Source organism: Glycine max, chromosome 12 (assembly GCF_000004515.6).
Source record: "Glycine max cultivar Williams 82 chromosome 12, Glycine_max_v4.0, whole genome shotgun sequence".
Lineage (NCBI taxonomy): Eukaryota > Viridiplantae > Streptophyta > Magnoliopsida > Fabales > Fabaceae > Glycine > Glycine max.
The window spans coordinates 2,781,785-2,805,903 of NC_038248.2; the positions used below are offsets into that span (position 1 = coordinate 2,781,785).

Genomic DNA, 24,119 nt, shown 5'->3' on the forward strand with positions numbered 1-24,119 from the left:
GGCTACTAACTTTTTTTTTTATTGATTGTATTACATTTCAACATCTACACAGAATTTATTTCAATACTTTGAAAAAGAACTTTAAAAATATTTTTATGAGTCATCTTTATTAGAAAATTTGTGAAACCACTTATAATGGGGTCCTTCCAATCAATCATGTTTTTTTTTTCACTCATAAGAATGAAACCCTAGATATTACTTAAAAAACATGAGTTGGGTTCTACTAAAACCAATGTGTTTTTAAATTTCTCTTATCTATAACCTATAATAATTATACTTGATCATTTTTTATTTATCTATATTCTTTATCTTTTTAATTATTATATTATTTTAAAATTTTAATGTATCTGCTTTTACTTATATCTCTAAATTAAATTACAACAATTTAAAAAGTTATTTAACTTATGATAATTTATAATTAGATGATAATATAATTTTTTTAATATCCTTAATACATGTATTAGTTTTTCACATCTGGTTTATATATTAAAAAATTTATTTTTATAATTGTAATTATGTAAAAATAAACATTTATTCTAAAATAATACTAGTAATCAATATGATGTCATTTATCCTAAAAGAAATACTAGTAATAATCAACAAGTACTAAGGAAATTGGGTATTCCATGTGTGCACACTACATTGGCCTCTTACTAATATCTCCGGTGCTCCCGCTCAATTGCAGGCTTATTTTAAAGCCATTCCTCGGTGATATTATTGCGCGGGCACTTCCACTGTTCCACCAGTTTAAAAACCCATCTCCACCTCCTCATCCGCCACGTCGGCACTTGGAAAAATTTAACCTAATCTGAATCAACTTTTTTAAAAAATCTCATAAAAAAAAACTCAAAATTACAACGAAGAAAATAAAATTTAAACTCAGACCATGCCCTACATTCTCTCACCATTTTCACCATCTTCTTCACCCACTCTCTCACTCTCACTCTCACTCTCTCTCTTCCACTGCAACTCACCTTGTCTTAGAGAAGACGAAACACTCTCTCTCTCTCTCTCTCTCTCTCTGTGATAATCATATCTTAAGTAAACAAACAAAAGAAGAAAAATAAGTAAAGAAAAAGAGAACCAAATGTTCTTCGCTTTTTCGTTCTATCGCCATGTGATTTCTGACACATTCTATTCTTCTTCTCGTGTTCCCTCTTTACTTCATACCTCGCTGGTTTCCCCTGACTCACCAACTCGGTGAGTCAACTCGATGGCCTCATCCTCACGTGCAAGGAGTAGCTCGCCATTCTCGCACCGCAAACCCTCAACTCCTCTCTCCTCAGCTTCCTCTTCCACTTCTTCCTTCACGAACGGACGCGTAATGCCTCGCTCCTGTTCCTCTTCCACGTCGTCGTTTTACAACTCCGGTGGCGGTGGACGATCCATGACTCCGAGTCGCGGTCACAGCGAGTCTGTCTACTACGGCTACGGTAATCCTTCGCCGGTGGAGTTCGGGATGGACGAGGAGGTGATCACGGAGCCCGTGGATTCGTCCAGAGCTCGGGATAGCATTTCGGTCACGATTCGGTTCAGACCGTTGAGGTAATGCTTAGATCTGTGGCTATGGAATCAGATCCATTAGCTGTGGATTTTAGAGAATCCGAATCGTTCGGTTTGTTTCTATTTTTGTCGCGTTGAGTTATCTGAGATCAAATGAGAGGTTACGGTGTTGTTTGGTTGCAGTGAAAGAGAGTACCATAGAGGAGACGAGATCGCGTGGTATGCGGACGGTGATAAGATTGTGCGCAATGAGTATAATCCAGCTACTGCTTATGCGTTTGGTATTTTCATTTCAAACTTTATTTTCTTCACGTGATTTTTTTTAGGGAACTAATGGAGAGCAATTAGGTTTTTGCTTTTAGTGTTGAGATTATGGAAATGGATCGGATGTTAGAATTTTGAATTGATTTGTGGCAGATAGAGTGTTTGGACCGCATACGAATTCCGACGAGGTGTATGAAGTAGCTGCCAAACCTGTGGTGAAGGCTGCCATGGAAGGTGTAAATGGTATGAAAGGATTCAAGGATTTATATCATTATCCCAACGGGAATGTGATGTTTTTAGCAGTGTCTGATTTAGTAGCAATAGCAACTACCGAGTCATTCTAATTTTTTGATCTTAGAAACCTACATTCTAAGATTTGATGGAAGCTGCTTTAGTTTCAACTGTGTATCTAGTTGAATAACTAGATTTCAATAGTTCATATTTAGTGGCTGTTGGTTTAGTATTATCGTGGCTGGTGGAGTTAGCTGGGTTTGGAAGATAACTTATGATAAACATTGCAGGAACTGTGTTTGCATACGGTGTGACGAGTAGTGGTAAGACACATACTATGCATGTAAGTGTCACTTTTAAAATTAATGTTTTGATTTTTAGCTTTGTTATTTGGAGTATATACGATGGAAGTCAAGCTGTTATATTTTACCTCATCATCATATTGCAACATTTTCTGATACATCATATTGCAACGTAAATCTGTCATTTAAATTTAAATTAGTAAAATATGCAGATTTTTATTACGGGATGTTGTCTTATTACTCCCTACGTTTCAAAAGTATCTGGCCGTTTAGAAATTGTTTTGCTTCAATTTATCTCTAGCTTTAGGATTTTAATAAAATATTTAATGAGTTTATTTTATACACTATCAATATGAAAGTCATTACCCAATTAGAAATCATGATAGGTATGGCTTTTAAATTAGTTATGTTAAGAGTTAACCAAGTTATCATACTTGTCAAATTGTGATTAGATGATATTGTATAAATCAAGTTATGTTTTTTCACCTTTATCCATATATCTTAATATCTTCAATAAGTGCATGTTGGTTCAGCCTATTTTGGAGAATGATAAAAAATATTAATGAAGTGACAATACTATTGGTAATTTTAATGAAGACAAGTTAGTCAAATGTGTATTGTTATTGATAATATTTTATAATTTTTTTGATCCTTATGAGTGAGTAACCTTGAACAGTGTATATTTTGTATGAAAGAGAGTAGTTGTTATGTGTCATAGGCTATTTGTCAATTTTCAATTGTGAGTCTTTTTGGTAAGTTACTAATTTGTTCTGCTTTCAATTTTCTAACACAAATAAACATATGCCACATGAGACCAACTTTCTTTGTAAGCATTTACTTTTTATATTTTTCTGAAGAAGAATGTATGCATTAGATTTTATTCAGCTATTGTTTGGCTAAGGGTAAAGAAGTTTCAGGGGGGGGGGGGGGGGGTGGACTTTTAACTCTATGAACTTACTTACAGTCATGTGACAGGAGATAGTTAGTTTGCCAGTGTCATTCCTTACACGTTTTGTTAAACTACCATCGAGCACTAATGCACTATATCAGTCATTATTTTTATCATTTTACACATGCAAAAAGTTCATAATCATTCTTATCATAAGGTTAAAATTTGAATGGCACTTGAGAGACATAGGAACTGGTGATTGAGTTAAAAGAAGTACAACTAAAATGAGTAGAAAAGAAACATTTTTATTATTATAAATGTAGAGTTATTAACAGAAATAGACCTTTTTTTTATTAATTTATATAAAGGTACAATATGTTAGCTTTGGAAAAGGGTCTTGTACTTGGACAGTGGAACTGAATCATTTGATTTGAGAGTAGATCCTTAATTATCACATAAAACTAGCAGCCATTTTTAAGGTTGATTTGGTTGGTATATATATGGATTCAAGTGGGTGTAATGTATTTACTTCGTATGTTAAAAGGAAACGTAGTAGCATGACTTGGGCTTCTAACATTTGGCTGACTTTGAAGTTTTTACAACTATTTACCTTTTGCCATATTTACAGTTTACCTTTTCAATTCACTTTTTTTTTTTACTAGAAACTGTTTCATGGTATACTTTTATAATTGATGTGATCTCTTCAGTTGCATTTCTGATTTGCTTTTCAATAATGATATTTGCAGGGAGACCAATATTCTCCTGGTATCATACCACTGGCTATCAAAGATGTTTTCAGCATTATCCAAGATGTGAGCTTTCCTGCAAACTTAGCAAATGTTGTTGAAGTCTTTGTTATTTGTGGGGTATTTAGAAATACCTGGTTGGCACTGGCCATTGTTTTCCAATATAATACCATGCTTTGAACTATAAGCAGTGTCTTTGTATTTGTTATCAATATCAATACTCTCTATTCTCTATTGCTTTGTGCTGTACTTGTGGCCAATTAGGCATCTACTTGCCTTGCACACCATTTATCCCCCCGGGATACATGAGCTGTATGTCTTGACTCTTGATTAATAAGAATTCTTAGTCAGTACTTATTTTTGATTTGTAATGACTAGTTTGGAATAACTAATTGCATTTACTGCAGACTCCAGGAAGAGAGTTCTTACTCCGTGTGTCATATCTAGAAATATACAATGAGGTAAATACGGAACAAATTGTGTTCACACTTCCCACCATCTGTGTTCTTAACATGGTTTAGAACATAGTTCATCATTAAGTGCAACTCTATCTGCCTCACCTCAATTATATTTTTCAAGGATCTGCCATTTTGAGATATTGATCGTCACAATGTTACTGGTCTGATTTTTTCTTTCTGTCTATTTTTTTAATAGATGTTTTCCCTTTTCTGCTTGTATCAGGTGATAAATGACTTGCTTGACCCAACTGGCCAAAACTTACGTGTTAGAGAAGATGCACAGGTTTCTTACTTATATTAATTGAAATTGAAATCATATTTATATTAATTCTTTCCACGTCTTTCTATGAACTCCTTTCTTACTCTGTTCTTAATTGTCTTTCAATACACGAAAACTGATATTTCTAGTTGCCTTTGGAATGTGACATGACATGTATCTATGAACTTTAAATTAAAAGCTCATTTTAGAGTGTTAACATTTCTGTTATAATTTCCATCAAGAAAATACAATGACAGCATCTGTTATTGGAAGAAAATCTAGACTATTCTTCTTCATTTTGAACTCTTCAAACAGTTTTCTTAAGACTAGTTCGAGAGATGACCAATGATTTATATTTCAGGGAACTTATGTGGAGGGTATGAAGGAAGAAGTTGTTTTGTCTCCTGGACATGCCCTTTCCTTTATTGCTGCCGGGGAAGGTTAGAGTTGATACTTAAAGTTACATTTGCCCAAATTACTTTTAGTAATATAGCTCTCATGGTTAATTGTTGGTTACTTGGTTCAGAAGCTTTATTAATAAGGATGTTGTTTAATGGCAGAGCATCGTCATGTTGGATCGAACAATTTTAACCTCTTTAGCAGCCGAAGTCACACAATTTTTACACTTGTAAGCATTCTTGGAATTTTAGTTTTAAAATTTAGTATTGAAGCAACCTTTTGTACACCAGATCCAATTGTCAAAGGAAAATTATTTACAACACAGCCTGAGGCCTTAGGTTTTTGAATGGCTAAGTTGCATGCGTATATTCTGCTTAGATGTTTAACTAAGTTTTCTGTATGCTGGTTAAAAGTTTAATGTTTGCTCAGCTCATATATTTGGATTTTTTTTTCCTGGACCATTTTAAGCCATTTTTGTTTCACTTCTAACCTGTATTATTATTGCTATCCAATACATTTGCAGATGATTGAAAGCAGTGCCCATGGTGAAGATTATGATGGAGTCATCTTCTCTCAGCTTGTATGTGAACATTATTATGAACTTTTCTGACAACACACTCAAACACATTATTGCGTGACTATTCTCAATTTTTTGCTTGCTTTCTTTGATTAGAACTTGATCGATCTTGCTGGATCTGAGAGCTCGAAAACTGAAACCACTGGATTAAGAAGAAAAGAAGGATCTTACATAAACAAAAGTCTTCTGACACTTGGAACAGTAGGTGTCTTGTATTCCTGTATTTGTTGGCTATGAAGAAATTTTGTTATGACATATTGTGGGAACCTGGGATCACCAGTTAGTTAATTTACGATTTATATTTTTGTGAAAGATCACAAAACCTGCCTCCTGAAAGTCTTGATGTTATGGTTTCAATTTAAAGGTTATTGGAAAATTGAGTGAGGGGAAAGCATCTCATGTTCCATATCGCGACTCAAAGCTTACTCGCCTCCTGCAGTCTTCACTTAGTGGGCATGGCCATGTTTCTGTGAGTTTGGGATTCTACTGCTCTTTTAATGATCAAATCTTTAACTGTATTTGGTGTCCTTTTAATTTTTTACATTTGTTGAGTCATCTTTTTTGTTATATCAAGTCAATAGATAGTTATTATACGTTAGCACGTCTTAAAAATTTCCTCTTAGAGTAGTTGTAAATACGAATAGCAGAAACTCTATTATAGCCATTTCTGTACATTCAACGTACTCTATGGATAGAGAAATACATAGAGTATTCTACCTCAATAGGCCATAGTTATTAGAATCTTACAATTCACGATTCATATCACATCATGAATCACAGCATTTTGAATCATGTGATACATGGATGGATTGGCGTAAATTTGTAATTTTGTATCATCAATGCGATTCACACAACTCGGCAACTTATTTTTACCTTTTCTCATCTTTCCTCATCAATAAAATAGAGAAGTCAAATCCTTAATTGTTAAAAGGAACTGAATGTGCACTACTGAATGCACCCTGTTTGATGCTCTATTTTTATTCTTTTGAAATAGGTTTCACACCATTACTTAGTACTTACTCATTCTATACATTAAATTTGGCTGTTCAATTTCTGTTTTCAATCTTTTAAAATAAAGGCTTCACACAATTTTGACATGATCTTGTTGTTTGAGACTTATCGTTAAGTAGTTTGGTCATTTTGTCATTTAAAAATTCTTTCCTTCCTCTTTATTCTCTGTAATAGATGCACGTGAACAAAGTATGTCAGAATATTTGCATGGGCACTATTGCATCATATTAATGTTGACTTTGACATGAAAATTTCAGCTTATTTGCACTGTAACTCCAGCATCCAGTAATATGGAAGAAACTCATAATACCTTGAAGTTTGCTAGCAGGGCCAAGCGAGTAGAAATATATGCCTCACGTAATAAGGTCCGCTTCAAATCTATTTATTAGCCACATAACTGCATGACTATTATTCATAAAAATAAACTGCATGACTATTAATGTTATCATGCCCGTGAGGTTTCTGATTGATTCTTTAATAATTTGTTAAAACAGATTATTGACGAAAAATCTCTAATTAAGAAATACCAGAGAGAAATTTCAGTCCTCAAACATGAACTTGATCATCTGAAGAAGGGGATGCAACTTGGTGTCAACCACGAGGAGATTATGACCTTAAAGCAAAAGGTTTTTAGCTTCCCCTAAATTGTTTCGTATTTTCATTTCTCAGGTTTTTGTGATTGTGACAAGATCTGGTTTTCATTTTGTACTACTGACATATGGGTAGTTGGAAGAAGGTCAAGTGAAAATGCAGTCAAGATTGGAAGAAGAGGAAGAAGCCAAGGTTGCTCTTATGAGTCGGATCCAGAAGCTAACCAAGCTCATTCTGGTTTCATCAAAGAATGCAATTCCGGGATATCTAACTGATGCTTCCAGCCACCAGCAGAGTCCTTCTGTTGGAGAGGATGATGTGAGTTCTTCGTTAAATTGCTGTGAAGTGTTTTTTACCGTCATTTTCAAATAATATTCATTCTAAATGTGCAAGTACTTTCAACTCCTTATCATGATTAGCTGCAATATTATTTGCAAATTGATATTCTTTTCTTATTCTAAATCTCCGTACTGACAAATTTTATGCTGCTGATTACTTGGTAGTGAGTTTATTTCTTCTGTCACTTAAGTTAGTTCATTAATGATAAAGCTGTACATTTTATAGTTTATGTTAGATATACAAATCATTCATGGCCTTCTCCCAGTCCCCTGAGTAGCTCATGCTTTTATGCTGAGTTGGTTCTTTGCATTTAGGGGTGGAAAAAAATAGGTTAGGGTTTTCAAGGTTTGAGTGTGACTTAATTCTTAAAATTAAGACTCAAGCTGTTTAAATGATCTTTTGAAGTAAATAGGCTTTTAAGAAAAAAAAATTGAGCTTACCTATATAGTCAATAAATCTTACTTGACCTGAGCCTGCCTGGTATAAGCTAGGCCATTGGCCCCCAGAAGCAATTTTGGCCTATTTTCATTGCTAGTCACAACATATCAAAGCCTTTTTAATGAAGTGGACAAGTGGTAAAGTATTTTATCCTTGTTGCTTTATTTTTCGTAGTTAAATTAAATTTCAACAAGGTAATTGAAGCCTAAGCATTGTCCATATTTCAAGCACAAATGGTGTTCTTATGAGGGGGTATGCGATGTAAACCATTGTCAAGCCACTACCGCTTTCAGGTTGAGTTGGTTATTGACATCTTAATTATATGTACTCAAATATTTTGTTATTTATCAGAAAGATGTCTTACTTCCATATGAACCTTGCGTTATGTGTCTATCTTTTTTATAGATGTTAAACAGTAAGTAAAACCTAGCTTATTCCTTTTTCTTCCAGAAATATGATGCCCTACGTGATGGATCTCTTTTGGTTGAAAATGAGAGTCAAAAAGATGTTTCCACTGTGTCATATGATCCGTCTCATGATGTTAGACATATAATATCGTCAAGTAGACAGAACGAAGAACTCTCCCCAACTAGCAGTATCATCACTGAATCAACACGGCTGCTACCAGCGGTAGATTCATGTTCCCATTCCCCCTCAACAATATCTGTTTGCTAATCTCATTCCAAAATATGCATATTAGATGCCTCAGCTTTGGGAATGTGTCACAGTCCTGGCTAAATTAATGCATAGAAAAATTATTAGAAACTAAAAGGTCTAACTCAATTTCAAAATTTCAAAAGCTAAGCCTCAAACTCAGCGGACGTGATCGTGGGGTTCCCTTGTGACTTCTGCACGATTTCTTTATTTTATATTTGTATCTAAATACTGATAGAATATCCATTGCTGCAATGTTTTATAATTTAAAAAGTATTGGTTTCTTGCTGACTATTGTATCTCATTGTATTCTCATACTTCAGAAGTGTTGGATTTCTTTATATCTTGTTAAATCTCCTTTTTGACTGCATATTAAATTGTAGGGAGGGATGACAGTGTCTGATGAGATGGATCTTCTTGTTGAGCAAGTCAAAATGCTTGCTGGAGATATTGCTTTCAGTACTAGCACTTTGAAACGCTTAATGGAGCAGTCTGTAAATGATCCTGAAAGCTCCAAAATACAGGTATTCTGCCTTTGTTTTAAACTGTGACGATTTATTGGTATGGTAGATGCGGAGGACTAAAATTTTCCATAAAAATTAGAAATGAAGAATAACGCGCGTATGTGCTAAAATTAGCGACGTACTTTATTGAAATCATGTGCATACCTCGTTCTCTATGTTTCTCATGTCAGCTTTTATGGGAAGGCCTTTTGACACTCCTACATATTCAAATTCTTTTATCTTGAACTTTTTTTTGAATTTTTTTTTTAACTTTTCAACATTTATTGTACTTCTCGAATTTATATTGATTTAAGTTTCTCTGCACACTTATTTCATATATTATATGTAATATTGAAAATTGTGATAAAAATAAAAAAAATACATTTTATTTTTGTTTACACAACTAAAAAAAGTATTTATAATTATGCCAACATAATTTGTTTGACAATTATTTGTATAACATATCCAATAAATATAAATATATTACATAAATTAAACCTCAAATTTATATTTCGTTTATAAAAATATTGTACTTATGCATTCAAAAAAAATATTATACTTATGACTTATCTCACTATTAATTAATTATAATGATATTTTTATTTCTGATGCATGTATAAATAAATTATACTTGTATGCACAGTAAGATACCTTGTGCATGCTTGTATAACTCGCTTTCATTCTAAAGTCATAAGGGACTTTTACTTTCTTGTCGTGGAAAGTGAGAAAATCCCATTGAACGTGGTTTCAACGAAAACCAAACACACCAATCTGATTGCACACGTTTCCACAAACAGATCTACGCACATTTTTTACGTGGCATCGATGGCCCATGTTGCAAAATGCGCTGTACCTAGCTCTAATTGATATGCCATATATTGCAGATTTAAATTTTTGGTAGAAATCATTTATATGGAGAATGTGCATTTCTTATTACAGATTGAGAACTTGGAACAAGATATCCAAGAAAAAAAGAAGCAAATGATGGTTTTGGAACAAAGAATAATTGAGAGTGGTGAATCTTCCGTAGCTAACTCATCACTGGTTGAAATGCAGCAGGTGGCTATTTTGATATTGAAATTCTTTGATATTCTTTTTTTTGGTGAATAAATTCTTTGATATTCTAATATACTCGAAAGTTGTATTTATGTAAATGCTTCAATAAAGGTCATTTATAATTTTGATTTTCTTTGCGGGTTTGTCATGACAGACAATCGCAAGATTAGTGACTCAGTGTGATGAAAAGGCCTTTGAGCTGGAGGTATGCCTATTTTATCTATATATATTAGGGCGCTTATTCACCTTGAGTCTGCAATTTATTTCCAGTTCGGAGTTCCCACTGATTTTTTCCAACTAGTATTTTGTCATTGCATTTTACAATTTCTTTTTTAATATGTAATTTGAATTTATGATTTATGCTAATCACATTGATTATTCTCTTATAATAACTTCTATTTTTAAATATATATCTATAGATAAAATCTGCAGACAACCGTGTCCTTCAAGAACAGTTAGATAATAAGGTACGTGTTTATCTTTTCGGCTGTTTTCTTCGTCCTTAAAGTTGAAGATGCAGCAGAAACCGCTTATTATTATTATGAAATTGTATGTCTATGTTGACACCCTTTTTTGTAATTTTGTTGACAGTGTTCTGAAAACAGAGAATTGCAAGAAAAGGTGAAGCTGCTAGAGCAGCAACTGGCAACAGTTACTGGTGGTACTTCGTTAATGCTTACTGATCAGTGTCCGTCTGGTGAACACATTGATGAGTTGAAAAGGAAAATACAATCCCAGGTAACTATTAATTTGTTCTTTTGAAGTAGCATTGTTAAAAGGATTATGTGCTTTCTGAATCCTCTTTCATTTGGTTTTACTTGGTTAATGCTTCCCTAATAGTCTGCATACTTCCGCTGCCTTCAGTCTGTTAGTTATTATTGATAAAATCAAGTAAGGATTACTACTTAAAATCAATTTTAAAGATTCTGCGTGAACTATATATTTGCATATGCTAGCGTCAGCAATAGTTATTCTTCCTGTCCAAGTTACAGTTTTGATTCGATTGAATTGTCTGGCGTTTTTCTTCACTCTTCAGGAGATTGAAAATGAAAAACTGAAGCTAGAGCAAGTTCACTTGTCAGAAGAGAATAGTGGGTTGCATGTGCAGAACCAGAAACTCTCTGAAGAAGCTTCTTATGCCAAAGAACTGGCCTCTGCAGCCGCTGTGGAGTTGAAGAATTTGGCTGGGGAAGTGACCAAACTTTCATTGCAGAATGCAAAGTTGGAAAAGGAATTGATGGCAGCTCGAGACCAGGTCAACACTCGAAATGGTGTCGTGCAAACAGTTAATGGTGTTAACCGCAAGTACAGTGATGCAAGATCTGGGAGGAAGGGAAGAATTTCTAGCCGTGCTAATGAAAGTTTGGGAGTTGGTATGGATGAGTTTGAGTCATGGAGTCTTGATGCTAATGATCTGAAGATGGAACTGCAGTCTAGGAGACAGCGAGAGGCTGCCCTTGAGGCTGCATTAGCTGAAAAGGAATTTCTAGAAGAGGAATACATTAAAAAGGTTGAAGAGGCCAAAAAAAGAGAAGCCTCGTTGGAGAATGATTTGGCAAATATGTGGGTTCTTGTGGCTAAGTTAAAGAAAGAAGGGGGTGCCGTCCCAGAATCAAACATCAATATAAAAAAAGTTGATGAGGAAGCACATACAAATGATCTGAAAACTAATGGCATTGAAAGTGATATTGTCCCCAAGGAGCAGATTTTAGATGTATCAATACCAGAAAATGAAATAGCCAATGAAGACCCTTTGGTTGTTCGACTTAAGGTAAGATCTACGTTTATTTGTATGTTTCTTTAACATGGAAAATTTTGAACTGATTATTATTATATATAGATCCTGAATATTAATTAGTCAGTTCTCAAATAGCCCTAAATTCTTCCTTGATAAATTCATTTGGAAGTCCAAATCTCCCTCCAGTACTTTTGTTTGATAAACCCAATTAGCACAAATTATGATGTGCTTCAGACTGCTGTCTCTCAGTAGGTGTGTTATGTGTTAAACAGTGAGTGATTTACTTTTGGATTTCAATGCAGCTACTTTTTCTCTGGAACAATCTTTTTTTTTTTTAAATTCTCAAGGAGCTATGGGCCTACAGCTGTGTTCTGGTTTTTTACGGGATTTTCTATTTACAAATGTTTTGGTACCAAGGAGGTCTAAAATCTAAATTCTATAGCAGTGTGCAGTCTATGCAATTGTTTTTACTGTGCTACTTTTATACTTTGCATGATAATTATCAACTTTTTGGGTTAAAAGATCTCAAAATGCATTGAATTACTTCAATTTTTCTGAACATTACTTGAACTTGTAATAAAACAAAAAGGCTAGAGGTACACTTTTTGATCTGTAACTTATGATTTTAGGCACGCATGAAAGAGATGAGGGATAAAGAATTCAAGCATCTTGGCAATGGAGATGCCAATTCCCATGTTTGTAAAGTATGTTTTGAATCTTCAACTGCAGCAATTCTTCTTCCATGCCGGCATTTTTGTTGTAAGACTTTTCCTACATTACCTGAGTATTTTTTTGCCTCCATTTTTGGCAATTTCCTTTGGTTATATACTTATATGACTGAATTACAACCTCTTGTTTGCCTTTGCAGTGTGTAAATCTTGCTCACTTGCTTGTTCTGAATGTCCAATATGCCGCACCAATATTTCAGATAGGCTTTTTGCTTTTACTTCTTGACTCTTCAAAAAAAGGTCTTTTGCAATTTTTTATACATACGAGCCATATTCTGTACAAGTACAAATTTATAACATGTTTTCATTTTTTGGCTGTTGAAAATTTCCAGGGTTTTATCTCATTGAACTAATATATCCGTGTGGCCACAGGTGCAATTCTTTCATTGTATGTAAAACTGTTTAAAAGTTATATCGATAATATCTTTCTTTTACTCTACCCTGGAAATTGTATAATAGGGGGAGACCAAGGGGTGGGAAAAAGGAATGTAAAAAGGAAATTGAAAGGGTGTAAACCACACTGCCGAAGTACATGTGCACATAGTGTGTTTGTTTTAATGTAATAAAGCAGATTTTTTGTTGAATATCCTTTGTCTTTTCCAGATTATCAGAACAAAGTTTCCTCCTTTTCCCCTTCAGATATTTTGGTGTTTTAACTTTTAACAAAAAATCTTGTGATGCAGAGCTTTGACTCTACTCTTAATAGGGCCTAGTTGCTATTGCAGTGCGTCAAGTGCCTCCTTTTTTGTCTACATTATTAATTGAAACAAATTTACTAATTTATTGCTCGAAGGTTGTCCATAGTTTCTACAAACGCCAGTTTTTTTTTTTTTGAGAAAAGTTTTTACAGACGCCAGTTATATCGTAGAAAGAACATAGAATGTATTAAAATAAAAATAAAGTAATTGAGGGGATGTACTTTAGTTGTTAAACAATGAGTTATTGTAATTCTTTTTCTATTTGTCTTATATTTCTACAATTAAAAAAATAAAAAAAGTTTGTATTGAAACCTATAAAAAATTATTTTAAATTTTCCCAAAGTTTTAATTAATTTTATAAAAGGATAATATTTATTTTGAAGATTATAGGAGAACCTAGAAAAAAATCATAAATAATACAATTTTGCTTATTTTAATAAAAATATTTTACTCATTCAAATAAGCTTATTCAAATTTATCTTAAGAATCCGTTTTGTTTCTTTGTCAAACAATTTTTAACTTGATATTTAAAAAAAGTATGTTTTAATACTTTTTTTTATAAAAAAACTTAAGAAAAATCCTTTAGAACATATATCTTAATTGTTTATACATATTAAGCAATGTTATTCTTGTGAAAAAAAAGAGGGGGAAATGCTGATTCGTTTAAACCTTGCTTTATTTACTTTGGGTCAATTGATACTGAAGGAATGGTGTAAGGTTTACCTATATCTTCTACTTTACAGCCGACCTTTGTCAATGATTTGATTTACCTTTGCCCATTATGTTTTTGTATTTATAAAGTTTACCATTTGAGGACAGAATATGGTAGATTCACACGATTCTGATATTTCAAGAAAGAGTAATATTCTAATAACACTTCATCATTTTAAATATCTCATTAATACCTTTTATTTTTTTTTCTTTCTATTATATCATAAATCCTATCATATTTATATATTTTTTTCTCTTTTTTCTTCCTCTCTCATGGTGTTAAATAACACAATGAGTGAATGTAATATTTTTCTTCAAGAAAAGCGAGATGATTTGAAGTGGTGTCGTGTACCTCACCAATTTGGGTCAAAGTTTAACGTAGGGGCGGTGGAATATTTTACAGATGAGTGAGTTGGATCTATGGAAATTCGACATAAGTTCCATGGTGTGAAAAGCATGAGGTTCAAGTTCAACTTAGTATTATTATTAGTATTATTATTCGACACTACTTACTCTTTCTTATGCTAAACTACATATTCTCTTTCATGACAGATTTAAGTATAAAACAATTTATTCTATTTTCATTTTTTTCAAAGTTGCAATAGTTTCCATTAAAAAATATCCATAAGAATCTCTCATAATTCATGACAAATATTACTTCCTCTCCTTAAGATTCATCTTAACAACATTAGAACTTAAAAAGATAACCACAGGTCAACAGGGGGTATATGTATTAGGAAAAAACTCTTGCAGTCTTGCCAGAGTATGCTTTTCGATCATTTTTCATCTCTTAACTCAAATCCTTTTGACTTGAATGAATTTTGAATAGTTATGCGGGTTATTTGAAATTTTGAATGATTTTTTTCTCTATTATTTATTTAACATGACGGGTATCAAGGTATTTTACTCGTACTTGTGAGTATCCACTATCTTTAAGTATTACTAGTATAAATGAAATGTGGATTAGTGTATTTATTGATTTCTTTTTCTTCTTTTAGTAAGTATCTATGAATATTGATATAATTCGTGGATATCCCTTTAACAGATGCATGAGTACAGAGTATGCCTGGAGCGAATTTTTGTCCAATGAAAAGAGTGATGGAGAGCTATTACTCGTGCTCATCGTGTCCTGTTTTCATTCCTATATCCAACTCTTTGATTAGTATCGAATCGATACATTTGCTACACATTGAGAAGACATTTTGTCTAAAATAAAAGTTTGTTTAAAAATCTTCAATTGCGTATAACTTGGGAAAAAAAATAATTGATTGATTTGATTAATGATATAATGTGATAGAAAAAAAAGAAATAGAATTATTAATTGGATGTTTAAAATTTTGAGTTGTTAAAACATAATCACTCTTTGTCTAAATACTTTTATATTAAAATATATATTTGTCACCAAAACAAAAATAATGGGATAATTAATAATTAATATTATACATAAGGATGGCCTTTAAAAGGTGTTAGCTGAACTGCATCTAAAGAAAGAAGAGTATTATATTTAATAGGGTAATTAATTCGTGCAAAAGTAAAAAATGAAGAAGCCTCCGACGAGAAAAAAGAATTACAAAGAAGAAAAAAGAACTTTCAAATTTCGAAGAATTGCAGAAAACAAAATAAGATGACATTTTGCAACAAAATTCACATACAATTGATTAACGAGAGCGTTTGCATTTTTTTGATCAATGGAGGACAAATTGAAGGAAGTTTGTAAGCTGCGTAGTCATAATTATATATCCAATTGGAGTATCCTTCACCAGCTTTGGCTTTAGGCATTTCCATCACTCCAACTAAAGAATCAATCTGGGGATAAAGATTCGAAGTAAAGCTACGTTGAGGGGATCCACCTTGAGATTGTGGTACCCAAGTTTGCAGTGGGAACGAACGCATGCTGACTTGAACATCTTGGTTCTGAAACGCTGATTGGTGCTCATAATCCTGAAACAACACAAACCACCATTCGAACTTGTTAAATAAAAATAAGCCCCTCTATATCCCAGTTTCTTAATTGAAGTAATTAAAACTAGCATACCCATTTAAATTTCCCTTCAATGTATATGTTGATTTTAGCCTATAAGCTCACTTTATCTTACATTTCTGTGTTATTATCCCATAAATATCTATACCAAAATTTCCAGGGTACTGAATAGTGAATACTAATATCATACCTTAGATAAACTATTGGATGCGAATGAAGCATCTAGAAGATCTTCCATGCAATAACCGGGAATGGTCTGAATCAAGTACTCAGAAATGCTGCTTGTTGAAACCGAAACCTTGTCACAAGCCATATGCTTCTCCTGGAAAGGAATAATAATGAGTTGAGCATTCTATTTATAATTATTGTCCGTTTTGATTCAAATGCATGTTGCTGACTAGGAGAGGAGTGTGTTTATAAACTATGGTTTGCTTCTATTCCTAAGGAATGTGGGACTTGTTTTTGTTCCATAACATAATCATAGATAAGAGAAGAGAAAAGGAGTGAGTACATACATGACAGATATCACAAAGAGGAGAGTCTTTGGTGGAAATGGGGTGGTGAAGAGAGAAGCGTTTGTGTTTTTCTGAGAGCTTGTTGGGATGGTGGATGGTGCGATCACAAGCATGGCAGAGAGAGGCTTCATCTGAGGGGCAGAAGAAGGAGGCCACTTCTTTGTGGCACACATCACACTGGATCTTCATCTCTCGCTTTGTGTATAGTTAGTTGAATACTTGAATGTTGGATTGGAAAGATTGGTTTTGAGGCCAAGAGAATATAGGAACAAAAAAATTATGGGCGTTTCAGCATCATGGTCCAGAGAAAGAACAGCTAGGCTCAATGAGGGATATTAAGATTGTGTTTTCTGATCATCTGAAAGAAAACTCTAGAATAGATGAATGCCATAGCTATCTATTTTCTCTCTCCATGGTTATGTTTCACTTTCTTTGAGTAAAGTGGGCTTATTTTATAGCAAAAATTATATACTCTCATTTTGAGTTTGCCTGTTCTGGAGGCGGCATGACATGACTTCATCTGCCTCCTTCATTGATTAGAAAAGAATAAAAGAAACAAATTAAAAATTTTGTCTCTGAAAGTTAATTATCTTCTTTCCTTTTCTTTCTAATCAAATAATAAAAAATTATCATTATTTATATTTTCTTTTCTTTCCATTTGTTTTACTTTCAAACGATTCTTAATTCCTGACTTTAGTCTAAATTAGTAAGTCAAGAAAAATGTTAACACAAATACTCTCTAACATTGACATATTGTATTAAACACTTCTTTATTGATATAAATTTTATTAAAATTACAAATTTTAGTGAGTTATATTTTTAATTAATAAGTCTATCTTCAAATTTTATAATTTTTAATAATGTGTGTTAGAAAGTGTGTGATTGAGAATATTTCAGTAGCACTCATGAATTTTTACGATGGTAAATGTTTATGTCCTTAGCCGGCCAGCGAGCGAGAAAGAAAGAGATGGGTGAGGATGCTGAAGTCTGAAGCCATGTCAGCTTTTGGAAACCGAAGCTTCCTTATCATATCCACTCTTTACAGCGAGAAATTATATTTAACAGCATGAACACAAATTTTATGAAATATTTTTCAATTCTTTTTAACATTGTGCTAAATTTAATAAAAAGCCCATGGCATAAATAATTTTTCTTTTTCATTTTAAGAATTTCAATAAAAGTTTATTAATTTTCAATTTTAAGCATTTTAGTTTACTAAAATAGAATAGATGTGACAAATTGAGTCGACCCAAACAAATCATAAATAAAATCATAGATGGACTCTAAATGTTAGGTATGAAAAAATTGAGATAATTTGGTCTTACCCAATAAATAATTTTGAATCCACAGCAGTGACGGATCCAAGGGAACAAGTTATGGCATTGGCCTTCCTTCTTTAAGATCCTTTATATATATATATATATAAAGTTATTTGAGTTGATATATGTGTAATTTTTTTCTAGTAATAAATCATATATCTAGTTTTTAGTTTTATACTTAAAATTAATAATAAATATTTGTGTTAAATTTATTATTCATTAAATAATTATTATTAGAAATTAAATATTTAAATAATTTTTGTAAAAAAATTCACCCACCCCTTTAATACACTCCTATCCTGTATCCGCCCTTGATCCACAGAATGTATCCTTAAAAAGAACCGAGTATATCTAATCCAGTACGGTAATTTTATTTTCTTGAAAAGTTTATATAAATTTATACCAAAATAAATTAGACCAATTTAACCTAGTACAATATACCAGATTAGGCCTACAATATGTTAGAAGACACAAAATTGCGTAAGTCCTATTACTTATTATTTAATGAACACTCGTAATGTATGTTGTTATTTTTGATAAATTTTAATTGAGTAATGTATTAAAAAGAACTTGTTAAAAAAATGTGTTCTTCTCACTCATCCTACATATATATGAAACTATCATCCTATTTTCAGTTTCTCTCTTATCTTGATTGTTTTCCATACAAATCTTTAAAAACAAAATATAGATTAAAAATAAGATGACAATTTTATAAATTAAAATTAAAAACAGGAAATAAAAAAAAGTAACATGTAAACATTTGCTTAGTCTTGCTAGTTGTGCTACTAAGGGTTCAGTCGTTTGGGTTGAAAGAGAGCGAAGGAAAAGGAAAATGAACAATAAAATAAGATGAAACTCATATTTTTATATTATACTTTTATCTCAATTCCCTTTTATTTTATTTCTTTTCACTTTATAGTATTGACTCTAAATGTACTCATTTGTTCAGGGTCAACTTGTCTTTCCCATCTCTAGTTGTAAAATACATATGTTTGGAAGGAAAAAAAAACTTGTCTTTCATTTCTAACTGTAGAATAAATATAGGGTTGAAAAAAAAAACACAAATAATTAATTACCAGTGTTAATTAACTATTTTTGGTCTTGATTTTGTATATTTTGAGTGTGCAACTATTGATTACCAAGGCTGGCTACAAATATGATTCATGAAAGTGACGGGCCACCAGTGTTAATTATTAGTTTGGGCCTATGTCAAACCAACTGAGTTGGGCTCCCCAAGGCAAACTTCTCTCGGCCCGTTCTTTCGGACCATCAAAGCACTTTTTTGGGCCCACAAATAATTTTTGTATGGACAACACAATATTAAAAAGAAAATTTTGGACAGGTAGTGAAGTATATGGTTGGTATTTGGATGCGTAAAACTTGAAGAGTCACTAAAGAGGTTTTCTCTCTCTCTCTCTCTCCCGCCATTGAAGTAACTACCTATCGTTCTGAGAATGAGAATCAACGCATTCTGTGTCTCCGTTTCTGCTTCTTTATATTATCCTTTTCCTAATCCACATGTACTTTTTTGTTTTTTCCATTCTTCTGTTATATATTTAAATTATACTGTTTATAGTTTAACCACTGTGACTCACTGGTTAATCGTGTTATCTCTAGGGTGCGCTACTGCAAGATTGGAAGCTTCGCAAGCATAGGTTTAGTTTGAAGCTCACTTCATTTCCTTTGAATTTGAGTTGCAGGAAGAGGAGGTATAAGTAACCAACTGACAATTCGTGCTCAATGTCACTAATTAGTGATTATTGTTCAATTAACTATTGTATCATGTGATGTGAAGGTTTATTTATTTAATTATTTCCAATTCTAGTGTTGCATTCTAATGTTTGATTATGGTATTAAAAGTCGGAATAGTGAAATGGCGTGTTTGGATCTAAAAAACAGGACAACTTTCATATGTGCAGCCAATCAAGAAGCTGAGGAAGCTTTTAAGAAGACTGTTGAAATTGATAGGCTCATAGATATGCTCAGAGAAGCTAATCCTCGAGAAGTAAGACTCATCTTAAGTTTTTAACCACATTTTATAGCAGATGTAGCTCATATAGATGTGATTTGAACTCGCGTTTTATGTATTGATTGATTGGTTTCAGATAACGTTTTTTAATGGCATCGATGTTGTTTTCCTTTTGTGAACAGATTCAGAAACTTGTTGTTGAAAACATCCTTGCTTTCAATCCAAGCTTTTGGGTACGACTTGCAGCTAGAACTGATACTTGCAAGTCTGAGGATGATAAAGTATACTTCTAAATGTCTCTAAATATTTCTGTGGTCAGTCTTTGTATAGTTCTTTCATTTCACTAATTACTTTTATTTGTTGTTGATATGCAGAAAGATTATGAAGAATTGGCTGCGACTGTCATGACTGTGGTGGATTGCGTGGTGCATAAGACTAAAGTACCCCTTTCTCTTCATTGAACATTTTTAGAAAGTTGTTAGATATCATCTCTCTAGCTTCTTTTGAGAATAATTTTGTTATTATGTGCTTGCTTTGCAGGAAAAGATAGAGTCTTCCACAGATGTCCTGAAGGGAGTACTAAAACCTGTGATTGATGATGAAGGAGAGATTCCATGGCCTCCCAGAGATCGTCAGGCACTAACATTGATGAAAAAGGTGAGTTCTGTTTCTCATTGATTTTAGCAAGACTGGACTATGTTCCCCTTCACTTCCATACATAGTAAAGTAGGCAAACAATACACTATTTGTGTCGTTTGTTAACATTAAGCTTAATTTGCATACTATTTTTTTTTCAGTTATTGCAAGGATTTCTGACTGACTACTCTCGTGCTAAAACTCAACGTTTGATATATGCATTGCATCTTGATTTATTCACCTTCAAGTTTTGTGTAAAATGAATTAGATTAGACTTGAGAGACCAAATGATTAATGACAATAATAAACAAGGTGATGTGTAAATAATAGCCTATGTATTCTTCTACTGCTTTGTAATGCAAGCTTGACTGAGATAAGCACCATATAGTCATTTGTGAAGTCAAAAGTAAACAAGTGTCTGCAGAATCGTGGATATTTGTTATTGTTTTGGTCTTTCTTCTCTTTTAAATGAAGAGCTCTCATTTTGGTAAGCTATTCTATTTGCTAGTGGATTCTTTTGGTTATTCATAAATATTTTTAGCAAGTCTTCTATCTATGTAAATTTTTAACTCCCAATCATTAGGAAATAAGTCAAAGGGAGCAAGAAGGACAGCTGGATGAAGGGTTCCTTGCTGAAGTTAATGCACAGCTACGACAAGTAAGTCTGTTGTTTGCTTTTACTGCTTTTTATTTAACTTACAATAATTTTCCAATGTCAGTACTCAGTAGACACTTATACTCTAGTAACAGAAACGTTGCCCAATGCCCACTATGTATACTATCCTTAAAACTTGCTGAGTTGCCGTAATTATTTATATATCAAAAACATATCAAGTGACCCTCAAAAATAGAAAATAAAAGATACTAAGAGTGCTAGGTATCAACAATTTGGATAATTTTTAAGGCTTACAAATTTTGGACATTCAAATACTTATTATATTTGACAACAATTTCTGTTTTGTATGTGTTCACTTTCAGGGTATGGCTCAGATTTCTAATTAGCTTGCTTGTTCTAGTAGGGTATCTTTTGAGATATTTGCATAGAACTGCTATTTTTGATCGACGTGCATTTTATATATGACACTTTTTTTCCCTTTTCCATTGCAATTATATTACACATAACATTACTTGGTTAAGATTCAACAGTATCTTGCCTATAATGAGCAGGCAAGGGAAGATGGTGATAAACCGGGGCTTGAGGCTATGCTGCAAAAGGTGTTGCAGCTTTATGCTTCCAAAGTTCTCTCAAAACGTAGTTATGCCATGAAAGGTAAACTGCTATTTGATACTCTGGAGTTGGAAAGTCTCACCATCATGATTTTTTCATCAACAAATCAATTTTCTGTTATCTAAAATAAATAGCTTTGCATTGCAATTCAATTTAATTTTTAGTTTCAGAATATATTTTATATAAAATCACAACAAAGTTGCTTATGTAAAATATCAATTTCCACTAGTGGCGTGTAGAAAATAAAGTCATAGACATTTTTTCATCTTATCATTGTATTCTTGCCTGTCAACATATCCTTGTGGATTGGCACAAATATTGAACTTTTATGTTTAATTCGGAAGGTTGTTGTGTTCTTGCAGGGAAGGAAGTTTTGAAGGATGAGCAACTCCTTGAAACCATAATCCAAGGTGTCCTAATTATCTTAATCTTTTATGTAGTCGAAAAACATTCAATTGTAAATTAATATCAGAATTATGTGCCTGGTTTTTGAGAAAGAACTGCTTCTTAATTTTCAAGTTTGGGTTTATCTTCTCTTGTTTTTTTTTCATCCTCTTTTTAATGTATCTTTGGTGCTTGTGGAGAGTGCACAGGCGAGATTTCATTTTTCTAGAAATATTTTTTTTTATGGATTGCTCATTTCACTTGGTTTGATAGTAAAACAGGTTGAATCTGTGTGAAATAAAATGAAAAAGTGTTAAGTCATAGTTATATAATTTCTGATTAGATGAACAATAATCTCATCTTAAAACCAATAGGACTTCTGAGTCTGATCAAGAGTCATTGGAGAATAGTTTATATGAAAGGGATTTTGGCAAGCCAAATTGGTGAAACTTAAATTTATAATATTACAGGTTGTCGGCTTATCTTTATTTCTGTTTATCTAATCTAGTTTAATTGTGTGCCATCTTTTATCTCCAACTACTGGTACATAGCTTGCTTCAATGATCAATCATTTTTTATCCCTTGCAGCTCCTGAACAAGAATGGAGCCATATTTTGATCAATGGATTGACGATTGGTGCTGGGGATATTTCAGCAGAGGATCTCTTTGCTGTCTTGAAGAAACGAATTGAACGTGTTTTGATTAGAACTGTGAGACAAAGCCATGTTTTTATACGTCTACTTATTATTCCTTTTTTGTCTTCTACTTAACTGATGTTGTTTCTTTGATCTGTCCATGCTCTTTCTCCTTTCTGCATTCTGCTAAAAAACAAAGGAGGGAGGTTCTTACCAACAGCGGATTCTGACAGAATACCTGAAAGGCATTGAAACAAGAGCAGAGGAGATTGTTCAAGTGCTCCAGGGGAGACCACAATAGCATTTTCTTCGAACCTGAAATTGGCTTGGCAATTGGAATGTCATGAGCCAAAACAATGTTCTGCATGAGGCTGGAAGGGGTTTATTATTTGTTGAGCAGATCAAGCTAATACAGTGAGCTCGAGAAATATAGATGATCATATCTTCAAGCAGGTAGCAATACTCACACGGATCGGAAGATTGGCCTTCAGAATAGCTTTATGCAACAGGTTAAGTAATATCTCCTGAAGCAAAAAATTGAAAGAAAACATGTATATTTATTGTAATATTCGAATCAAGCAAAATTAATACATTTTATTAAATATTTTTTTATTTATTTTTAAAAAATAGAATTAATCATTTTCTGGTTTCAATTTTGTAAATGCTTTCTTTTTAATTATATTTTTTTATTTCCTTAATCTTAGGCACTTATATATATATATATATATATATATATATATATATATATATATATATATATATATTGGCATATGGACATGCACGTATAATAAAAAGTTAATGGTTTCGATTGAATTGTACAGCGTGAAATTTGAAACATGGAAAAATATTACAAAATATTGATGAAAAGTATATCTGAAGAATTTTCAGCACGCTCAATTTTCTTTTTGAAAGAATTACAAAGGATTCAGATCGGATTCACGTGCATGATCTAACGGCAAATGATTGTAGCTTATATATAAGGCTTAAAGGCTGTTCAATCTTTAGCACCGTTTAAAATTAATATCCTATCACAAATAATCTAACAGTTAGTATAATAATTAATTTGTGTATAGCATCATAGTTTTCTTAAAAAAGGAATTTTCATTGAAGTGGAGTGAATTTCCAATTTAATCTGAGATTATAATACTTTGTCCAATTAGTTTTTGTAATTAATAATATGACAAAGTAATTTCTGAAATTGTAAATTATCAATCAGATTAGTTGTCGAGTTGTAGTGGATGGGTCTGATTTGCTTCTTTTTTTCTTTTTACAAAGGAAAAAAAAACAAAAATAGAACAAACGAATGACAAACGTTTTGATTTTAAAAAATCTTGTACAAAATTATATATCTTTCACT

At 32.6% G+C, this 24,119-nt stretch overlaps 3 protein-coding genes across 5 annotated transcripts; 2 read left to right on the top strand and 1 right to left on the bottom strand.

Moving 5' to 3' along the window:
• Positions 1-881: 881 nt before the first annotated feature.
• LOC100800460 (kinesin-like protein KIN-7D, mitochondrial) lies at positions 882-13,270 on the top strand. Of its 3 annotated transcripts, XM_041007351.1 has the most exons (25): positions 882-1,545; positions 1,687-1,784; positions 1,921-2,010; positions 2,289-2,341; positions 3,936-4,001; positions 4,343-4,396; positions 4,617-4,676; positions 5,014-5,092; positions 5,213-5,280; positions 5,575-5,631; positions 5,725-5,829; positions 5,993-6,097; positions 6,897-7,004; positions 7,134-7,265; positions 7,366-7,548; positions 8,458-8,637; positions 9,045-9,185; positions 10,104-10,223; positions 10,375-10,425; positions 10,640-10,687; positions 10,812-10,958; positions 11,257-11,991; positions 12,588-12,717; positions 12,827-12,926; positions 13,019-13,270. In XM_041007351.1, exons 1-24 carry the CDS (start codon positions 1,214-1,216, stop codon positions 12,910-12,912), a joined length of 3,228 nt encoding a protein of 1,075 aa, XP_040863285.1. In that variant the 5' UTR covers positions 882-1,213; the 3' UTR covers positions 12,913-12,926; positions 13,019-13,270. The 3 variants fall into 3 exon arrangements, with proteins under 3 accessions (XP_040863285.1, XP_040863284.1, XP_040863286.1); XM_041007350.1 differs by having other exon boundaries at positions 12,827-13,270; XM_041007352.1 differs by lacking the exon at positions 8,458-8,637 and having other exon boundaries at positions 883-1,545; positions 12,827-13,270.
• Positions 13,271-15,725: 2,455 nt separating this feature from the next.
• Positions 15,726-17,029, bottom strand: LOC102669047 (B-box zinc finger protein 21). The gene is made up of 3 exons (XM_006592023.4): positions 16,592-17,029; positions 16,267-16,398; positions 15,726-16,036 (listed from the first exon to the last, which is right to left on the bottom strand). The coding sequence occupies exons 1-3, from the start codon at positions 16,778-16,780 to the stop codon at positions 15,740-15,742; spliced, it is 618 nt and encodes a 205-aa protein (XP_006592086.1). The 5' UTR covers positions 16,781-17,029; the 3' UTR covers positions 15,726-15,739.
• A 2,259-nt stretch (positions 17,030-19,288) lies between these two features.
• Positions 19,289-23,424, top strand: BFA3 (chloroplast stromal protein BFA3). The gene is made up of 11 exons (NM_001355744.1): positions 19,289-19,430; positions 19,528-19,619; positions 19,810-19,915; positions 20,062-20,160; positions 20,254-20,319; positions 20,420-20,536; positions 21,099-21,173; positions 21,683-21,785; positions 22,106-22,153; positions 22,716-22,837; positions 22,962-23,424. Exons 1-11 carry the CDS (start codon positions 19,365-19,367, stop codon positions 23,061-23,063), a joined length of 996 nt encoding a protein of 331 aa, NP_001342673.1. The 5' UTR covers positions 19,289-19,364; the 3' UTR covers positions 23,064-23,424.
• The last annotated feature ends 695 nt before the right edge of the window (positions 23,425-24,119 follow it).